Source organism: Chaetodon auriga, chromosome 6 (genome assembly GCF_051107435.1).
Source record: "Chaetodon auriga isolate fChaAug3 chromosome 6, fChaAug3.hap1, whole genome shotgun sequence".
Lineage (NCBI taxonomy): Eukaryota > Metazoa > Chordata > Actinopteri > Chaetodontiformes > Chaetodontidae > Chaetodon > Chaetodon auriga.
The window spans coordinates 9,171,415-9,180,603 of NC_135079.1; the positions used below are offsets into that span (position 1 = coordinate 9,171,415).

At 42.3% G+C, this 9,189-nt stretch overlaps 1 protein-coding gene across 2 annotated transcripts; it reads left to right on the forward strand.

The window, feature by feature from the left end:
• Positions 1–331: 331 nt before the first annotated feature.
• On the forward strand, positions 332–8,621 carry hbp1 (HMG-box transcription factor 1). Of its 2 annotated transcripts, none has more exons than XM_076733694.1 (11): positions 332–383; positions 1,640–1,798; positions 1,888–2,068; positions 2,248–2,368; positions 2,466–2,580; positions 3,359–3,477; positions 3,805–3,961; positions 4,261–4,405; positions 5,507–5,794; positions 7,016–7,157; positions 7,288–8,621. In XM_076733694.1, exons 2-11 carry the CDS (start codon positions 1,726–1,728, stop codon positions 7,303–7,305), a joined length of 1,359 nt encoding a protein of 452 aa, XP_076589809.1. In that variant the 5' UTR covers positions 332–383; positions 1,640–1,725; the 3' UTR covers positions 7,306–8,621. The 2 variants fall into 2 exon arrangements, with proteins under 2 accessions (XP_076589809.1, XP_076589810.1); XM_076733695.1 differs by lacking the exon at positions 332–383 and adding an exon at positions 740–1,303.
• The last annotated feature ends 568 nt before the right edge of the window (positions 8,622–9,189 follow it).

The window sequence follows — 9,189 nt, forward strand, 5'->3', positions numbered from 1 at the left end:
CATTCTCATTCATTCATTTGTTCATTCACTGGATTATGTAGAAAACAGTGATTTAATTACTAGAGAAAGGAAAACTATCTAGAAAGCTCTCTGAGTACTTCTTGCTTTAGTTGGAACATTGCAGATAAAAAATAACCATGTATTGTTCCTGTTATTGCCAATCAGCTGTTACTGGCTAGTAATGGGCATGCACTTCCATCCAATGAAAAGATGATCAACAAACTAGCCCCCGCCTTCCATATTTTTCTGAAAAGCATCAACCAATAGCAGATCCGGATTCTTGTTTTTGACGTTCTTATCCACCAATAGGAGGCGTTCTCTTGAAGCATTCATTCCCACCCCTCGAGTGAATGCCAGAGAGTTTGTCGATGTCGACAGGTTTGGTAAGTGGGAAGTTGACCACTTTTTTTTCGAAGAAATAAAAGGTTTAAACTAATTTTTAACTTGAGCGTTTGGTGATCCGTGTCTTTACAGCTGCACCACGGTGTTTTAGCGGTGTTGTCACGCCTTTATTGGATGTCGAATGACAGGTTGTGGTCGACAGTGTTTTTTTTTCGCTATGACGCTTGTTGTTTTGTTGATAAAAGCCCGTCCGACGGCACTTTGGTGTGTAAAAACGAGTCCTTCATTTGGTGGAAGATGCCTTGCAGAGTGTGAAAGTGTTGTTAAAAGGCTTCTGGGGGTTTTTGTGTCATTCATTTTGAACGGGGCAGAGGTTGCGTCATGCCTCAACTTGTTGACATTCTTTTGTTTACAGTGTTGGACCGACAGTCTCTGGGTCTGAACAGGGGACACTGCCGTTGCATTTGAGGAGTCGGGGGACATTAGGCCTGTCATTTAGACTGTCTTTTTCGACATGATAATACTTCCGAAACGGTTTATTGACGGTATGTTGTTTGCATATCCGCGTTCACGAAGTCGGAGAAATGGTTTGTCAGCGCGTCCAGCGACTTCCAGTCGATGTCAGAGCGCAAATAACCGATAGTTCCTCTCGTTAACTCATTATTTTGATGTTCACAGCTTCTTTTGTATTTTCAACGATTTTTTTCTTTACTTTGCACGTAAACGTCTCACATTTTCCAAGCCAGCTTCAAATGTCTCACTCTGTCATTGATAATCTTTTGACATGTTTTTCATCTTAGTGCTTTCGATTCTCTGTGCGCCACTTTTTTAAGCGAATTTATGCTATTTATCGCTTTTGCTACGCAGTCATGAATGAATGAGCTCTGGTACGCATGCGCGAAACCCTTCGGAGTTTATAAACAAGGCCTCCACGCAGAGGGTCACATGACCAGTCACAGAGGTACATTCAGAGACAAAGGATTCCCGAAAGGCTGACTGTCTTCCCTTTATATTGATGCAATGCATGACATGTCTTGCAGTGATGACATACCGTCAGGGTTATTTTTTTATTTGTCGTGGTTAGAAATCTTTTATGGATTAAGTGCATTATTTTATAATTTGTTTTTTTTTTATTGAATGGATCCATTCATTAAGTCATGTAAAAAAATAAAAATAAAAAAATCCACATATCAACATTCAGACTTGTAATGTGACATTATTGTATAAATCTGATAGAAAGAGCAGCAGTTTGACTTTGTGAAAACTGTAGTTTTGTCTTTTTTTGGCCTGTAATCAGCTGGTGTGGCAGAATATGATGATGGAAGCTGAATAAACTGACCAGGAGCCTGTTGAAAAAAGAGGAAACAGCAGAACATTGTAAGAATGGACGAGTCTTTTGATCCACTCAAGTGTAACGAGGACCTGCCTTCCTCACCTGGGTGTCACATGGATTATGGTAAAAATCCTAAAGTCCCATTCTACATTCAGGAAAACTGAGCTTTTCCCACGTATGAATTATGAATATTACTGTTCACCTCTCCCCAGATGACATGCCAGAGCTGCAGGAGGTGGAGGAGGACCAGAGGTCTCCAGGGTTATTTCAGGTTGGAGCAGGAGTGTCTCACCAAGAGCTCAGCTGCTCCCCCAGCACCAACTGGCTTGCTGAACTGGCCAACATTGCCACCAGTCCTCAGAGCCCCCTGCTGAAGAACGCCCCATATAAGAGGTTTGTCCCAATACCAGCTAGCATGAAAATCAATTAAGCAGCCGGTTAATCTTGTGTTGTTGCCGCTGATGCTGAATAAGAGGATTATGTTCAGATGTCTGTAGATTATAATATACAGCATCACAGTTATGTGCCCTTTCGACCATGATATATGTTTATGAAACTGTCTTTTTTTTCAGATCATCTCCAGTCCACATCTTTGGCAACAGTAATAGTTTACATTCCTACGCCCGTCCCCCATTAGCTAGCAGCGCACCCAACCCATCCAGAGGCCACCTCAGGGAGCGCAGGCGTGTCAGGGTAACCTTGAACTTCCAACCTCAACCTCTGAAAAACCTAACACTCAACCATTCCTGATGACCCAGTGATAACGTCCTTTTAACTTTGTGTGCAACAGGCCAGCAGTGAATCAGAGTCTGGAGTTTTCTCAATGTCCTCATCGTTTTCTGATGATGAAGACATGGCCTGGTCCCACTCCTGGCCCTCCACCGCCTGGCATTGCTTCCTTAAAGGTACATACAGTACGCATCCACCAGTCCGTCCACCTCACCTCACACCTCCTCACTCACACACGTTTACATTAATGTTCAGCTTTTCTAAGAATTTCTTGAAAAATGGTCTCCAGACTTATGCCTCACACGTGTCTTAAAGGCACAGTGTAAACACATACTCCCTATCAAGATAAGATAATCCTTCATTAATCCCACATTGGGGAAATATGCACCGTTACAGCAGTAAAGGGGATACTGTCATAGTAAGAAGCATCAATAAAATCAAGATTCGATAAGTATACTGTATAATAAGTGGAAAACAAAGTAATTTCCTAATGTTTCCTTAAATCTATTAGTATTTAAATGAGTAGTGGTGACACACAAATGTAAAACCCACCATTTTTTTCTAATGTGATTAGTTGAGAAACAAAGAGTTTCATTTTTATCTTGTAGTCAGACTCATGATATGTTTGTGAGTTGATGTGTAATTTATATAGTGAAAAAAGTACTCATGGGCCATTTCACTGCTCTGCCTTCAAACTGTGTTGATGACAAGCAGACGTGCAATCAAAGACCGTTTTGGACAGAACCTTTAGAGGTGCTGACACAAATCTATTGTTTATGCTTTTCTGAGAGGATCCTCCCTTTACTGGGAAGAGCACGAATCACAAACATTTGTGAGGAAATTGTGACCTCCGGTGTCCAAACAACAGTACTGCATCTGTTTTCCAGCATTCTCTTGTCAGTATCAACACTCATCTGCTTATTCATCACGTCGCATTGTTGTGTTGATATTCAGGAACTCGCCTGCGCTTCCATCGAGGTCCTAATGTGGAGTGGCAGGAAGCTGATGAACTCGGGGATTCTGACGACGACTCAGATGATGAAACCATGATGCCATCCTCCTCCTCTCTTAAGGTACAAACAGTGAGCTCAGTATGTCTTAATATATTTCCCTACAACCCGCTGTTCTCTAAAATAGCTTCCACCTCATACTCAGCATGACTAGATGAGCGCATGATTCCTGGTCAGTGAGATGTCAGTAGACATTACAATGGTTTGTCATGACCACAAGGTGGCAGCCAGGCTAACTGTGGAAGTACAGGAAGTGAGTGAGTGAATGAGTGAATTTAAACACATTACATCCTTGATGATTTGCAGTGGTGGTGTCATTTAGTATCATAGAAATCAGGCAGCCGGGCATCAGGTTGGACTCATCTTAGCGGTCATTTGTTCCATGTACAGAGATATGGTTCAGATGGGCTGAAGCTGGTGAGCCACGAAGAGACGGTATCTTTCAGCCAGGCCGTTCTGAAGCTGACCTTTGACCCTGGCTCACCCGATGACGGCCTGTTAACAGCTGAATGTCGACTGGATCACCCATTTTTTGTCAAAAATAAAGGTAAAATAAGACCCTTGAAAAACATTTTTTAATTATTTTTATTCAAATCCAGCACACATATCAACCACAGGTTATGTTCTGTCCTAAACAAACAAACAAAAACAGATAAATGTCAGCTGAGTTGGCAAGAAAAGAAAGCAAAAACAGATTTTATAGCAATGTGTGAAATTCATCTTTGCCAACAGAAGGATCCACTGACCAAATGTTGTTTACCAAATGAAGACTATTCAGTTTTTATGTTGAAGTAAACAGAGCTTTATGATCAAAGTAATCTGTAATATCCCATCTGTGCTTTTCAGGGTGGTCTTCCTTCTATCCGAGCCTTACTGTGGTGCACCACGGGATCCCGTGCTATGAGATGCAGTTGGGCGACGTTTGCCTGCCACCAAACCACCCAGATGCCATTAACTGCGACGACTCTGTGGTCTTTGACACTTTCAGAAGGTACGCTCTCGCAGCTCCTGTAGCGCCACTTTCAGCTGCAGCAAGCTGCTGAGAAATCACTTTACGCTACCTGCTCAGCATTAGACAACAGACAGACACAGTTAGAGACTAGCTGGTGAACGTAGTGGAGCATTTAGCAGCTAATGAGCCATATATTTCCCTGGGGTGTTGGCAGAGACTAAAAACAGAGCTGAAAAAAGAGTGAATATTGGACTTACATCCACCAGGTGGCCAGAGACATGACTCCAAATGAGTGATAACATCGCTCTGTAACAGCTAAATATGGTCATCGAATCACTTGTCAATGTGAAAGTCAGTTTTGTTCACATCTTGTGTCCACTGCCCCCAAGTGGCCAAATATCAATTATTACAGGTTTATATTGGCCTGTTGTGGCCTAAAAAGACGATGAGAGAGCAGTGAGAGTGAAGCAGAACAGAAGAAGTTTTAGAAGGAGTCGTATTTGAGCTGAGCATACACACACACACACACACACACACAGACAGTGTACAGTCCCAATCCTCAATGTGGCCCTAAATCTTCGTCGTACTCCAGTGTGTGCAGGTGGGCCACATTTGTTTCACACAGCTAGCTAAGAAAACAAAAATACGCAGGCTTTCCCAACTGTTGACATTGACAGGACAAAGTCATTAATGACATGCAGAAGAGTCCAGGACAAGACGAAAAAGGCACCTGTCCTCAAAGCAGGTACATCAGTGCTCTTCTTCAAAGTTTGTCACCAAAACAATCACTGCGTCTTGCATTGATGAGCTGTCTTCCTGTTGTGTCCTTGTCGGGCATGCAAGAGGACACGTAGGTGTTTACTCAACAAAAGACGTGGTCAAACGTGTTCCCTACCACTGCGGCAAGTGGTTTAAATGATCGGATCGCATTGCCTCTTGTGATAGTTTACACTTCTATTTAGTGCTTTTCCACTTGTGATTGATGCATGTTAATACCAAGTGTAAACAGGGTCTTTTTCATAGCAAAAGAAATTAAAATGGTACACACACTGGAAGAAAACGACGCTGCAGATAAAATGTGACAGATTAGAAAAACACAACGTTTACTCACGTCTCTCTTCTCCGTCCTTTCTCCTGCAGTTATGACTTCACCCCACTAGATTCCTCAGCAGTGTATGTCCTGAGCAGCATGGCTCGTCAGCGCAGGACCTCCCTGTCTAGCGGGGGTGCTGTCAGTCCAGACTGTGATAAACTCGAGCGCTCCAGCTCCCCACAATCCTCCACGAGCAAATCAAGCAGGAGCCACACCTCAGGGACAGCCAGCGGTGCCACGCCTATAAAATGCAAGCGGCCAATGAATGCCTTCATGCTCTTTGCCAAGAAGTACAGAGTGGAGTACACGCAGATGTATCCTGGGAAGGACAACAGGTACGCAGAAGTCAATGAAAGCCAGTGGTCTTGAGTTTAGTTGCCTTTTTTGTAAAGCAGAATGATCTGATGTAGGTTAATGAAGTTTAAGTTACAGTCACATGAGCCTTTTGCTCAATGAAGCTGCCTCACACTCAGTCCTGAAATCAGATGTGAAGTCATAGTAAACAGACAATGATAGCGGAGTTGCGGTGTTTGTAGTCTGGTTGTGTAATTTTGTACTTAACAGCATATTGACGTCACATTGCATCAGTGTTTCATTGACAAAGGTGAATTTGGCAGGAGGCAGGAGATCAAGATAAAACAGAAAACACAAGATTGACTGTCCATCACACGAGCTCTAATTGAAATTTGTGATTTTGGGATGTCTTGTTGGCGCAGCGGGTATTTACGCTCTTTGTGTTCAATGTTACTGAGTCGACCAGGCCAAAGCTACCAAGGCCAGAGCTACAGATTGAAAGTCCATGACTTTATATGTTAGCTTTATAGTTTCACAGCAAGAGAATACCTCATGGACCCCTGAGACCCCAGGGGTGAGGATAAAGAAAGAGGAACTCTTGCAGAGTAAATATTCAGAAAGGAAAAAAGATTATGTGCACAGGAACTCTTCAGGCTTTCAGTTCTGTTTGCAGCATGTTGGTTAGAGAAGTGGTTGTGACACTGGTGGTTTCTGGTTTTAAGTGGTTTAAAGTGGAAGAGAACCTGAATGAGTAATGCTCTCTCCTCCTCAAGCATTTATAAGAGTTGGACCAATTTATTTAGCCAGTCATTTCTCAGCCAGCCTGGTCTGTTCTGCATGTGAACGTGAAGACCTCCGTCACTACATCTAGAGAACGTGTTGTTTTTACAGTCTTATCTTCCTTTCCAGTTGGCTTATCTACTCAGTCGTTGCAGTGTGGGAGTATCACCAGGCTTCACAGTTTTCTGAACCATCAGTGCACTTTCATTTTCTGGGACCATTACACAAGAGTGATTTTAGAAGTGAATTCTTCATTTAAGGCCACAGGTCCCGCTTTCATACTGCGGAGGTTGGTGACCCTGCCTCAAGGGGCCTGTGCCAAAACTGATAACATTTAATTTGTCTTCATTTTGAAGAAGAGCTTAAGTTTAAAACCGTAAAAATATACAAGCTGTGTTCGTGTTACCTAGACACGATTCAAGAAAAACAAAGTGAGATAGCAATCTGAAAGAAGTGAACCCTTGATCGTCTCTTACCTCCAGAGCCATCAGTGTCATCCTGGGTGACAAGTGGAAGAAGATGAAGAGCGAGGAGAGGAGGATGTACACCATGGAGGCCAAGGCTCTGGCAGAGGAGCAGAAAAGACTCAATCCAGACTGCTGGAAACGTAAACGAACCAACTCAGTAAGGACAAAAATCAATGAACCCCGACAGCGACAAGCCGTCCTTTTTACATCAGCGTTCTATGATGTCCACCCAGTGTTTGCTGTCAGTCCTGTGCCCAGCTGACTGTACTTGTTTTGTCTTTCAACAGGGTTCCCAGCAGACCTAGATAATCCCCCAGAATCCCCAGCTGCTGGTGTTTTGACATAGAGAGGTGCTGGACAGAGTCTGATGGACCGCTTGATGCCTCTTTACTCTCCTGTATTCTTGAGACTCAACTGTGATGCTGAATTCACTTGCTTTTTGTAACCTTGAAGCATTATTAGAGAGAGAGAAAAAAAAAAAAACAGAATTACGACCCTCATCCTACACAAACTGGGCGGCTGTGTACAAACATAAATAAAACAGAATGGGATAAATTGCTAATCCTTTTTGAAACATGCTCAATTGGAAACATGATTTTTGTAAATATTTGCTTATTCTGAATTTGATGCAGCAACATGCTTTAAACAAGTTGGGACAGGAGCAGCTAAAGACTGGGAAAGAGGTGGAGTGCAACAGGTTGATTGGTAACAGGTGATAGTGTCATGATTGGGTATGAAAGGCTCAGTCGTTCACAAGAAAGGGCGGAGCAAGGTTCACTACTTTGTGAACACATGATTGTATAAATGACTGAATTCTGTTTCTGTCCATGTTTGACACAGCATCCCAACTTTTGTTTTGGAATCTGGGTTATATGAACTATAAACGAAACATGTAATCTAGTCACTAACAGTGCATATATTTTCTTATATCTTTAATGTCCAGGATGTCTTATTCCCCTGAAATAAGAATGAACCTTCTCATTTATTTCAGGTCATTTCATATTCAAGGATGAAAAAATGAGAGCCTGTGGTGCTATGCTTCAGTGTAGAAGGAGCAGTAAACAAAAAGTGTCTATTTATAATTGTAAAAAGGGGGAATTTTAGATAACTTTTTCACAACTGTCCATACTGATTATATTTGTAAGACTCAGTATATTGCACAGATTGGTAATCCTTTCATACATTTTGTAATACAGTATATATTCTGCAACTGAACTTCGGCCAACAGTTTGTCATACTGCCCTGCCATGTCTTCAGAAGGGTTTAGCCCAACCACCCGGCCAAATGATGAGAAGGCTGTCAGCCTGTGGCGGTGGGTTTACACTCAGTCACACAGCACTTCAGGCCTTCGCTGTAAGTGCTTGTTTCTTTTTGCACTTTATATAAATATGTAATCTAATCCTATACTGCCATTGTATACTGGTGGACACCATTTGTATAATACAGCAAGTATCTTGATAGTTAGCCGTTTGACACAATCATGGCCCAGAAGCCATGTTCTGCTTTCAGGTCGCCACTGAATTTTAAGTGCTTTGTTCATAATGTACAGGTTTCACAGCCCCAAAAATCTCTTGCACAAAATATCCTTGTATCATATTATAAATACTTTTTTTTAAACTTGCATCTTATCCAAGTGTTTTCATCAACTGTTAAACTGTAATCGCCGCGTGTGGGGATGCTTGGTTTTGTGTCTGAATACATGTTAGTGTGTTTTTTTTTTTGCCTGTCTTTTGCTTTCAGTTTGCTTCCTCCTGTGAACAAGCGCGTGTCCTTAAATAACACGCCGATCCAGGCAGGTTTTATCTCAAGCTTTAAGAGCTCTCGATATCCGCTGATATAAACATCCAACAAGTAAAGCCTGACGTCTCCAGGTAACAATGCAGTTAAAGTGTGTCGTATTCTTCTGTTTGTCTGCCACATAAAAACCATCATGCACAGATGCTAACAAAAGCCTCCCAAGGAGCGACTGAACTGAAGCAGGACCATTCAGTCGTGGACTGAATGGGAATGATGACGAGGCTTTTAATTGAATCTTGCACTTACTGAGACGCTGGCCTCTCCCCCTGGAGATGGAAAAGGATCTGAAAGGAAAATGAAAGAATACATTATCATAAGCTTTTACCAGGAGACGGTATTTCAAGGCATTTTCAAAAAACAACCAGTGATGTAGTTACATGTGGGAGAGATGC

Coding starts and splice junctions, on each gene's coding strand:
- hbp1 (XM_076733694.1), top strand. CDS start 1,726: ATGGACGAGTCTTTTGATCCACTCAAGTGTAACGAGGACCTGCCTTCC. Junction 1,799..1,887: donor TGGGTGTCACATGGATTATG/GTAAAAATCCTA, acceptor ACCTCTCCCCAG/ATGACATGCCAGAGCTGCAG. Junction 3,962..4,260: donor ATTTTTTGTCAAAAATAAAG/GTAAAATAAGAC, acceptor TGTGCTTTTCAG/GGTGGTCTTCCTTCTATCCG.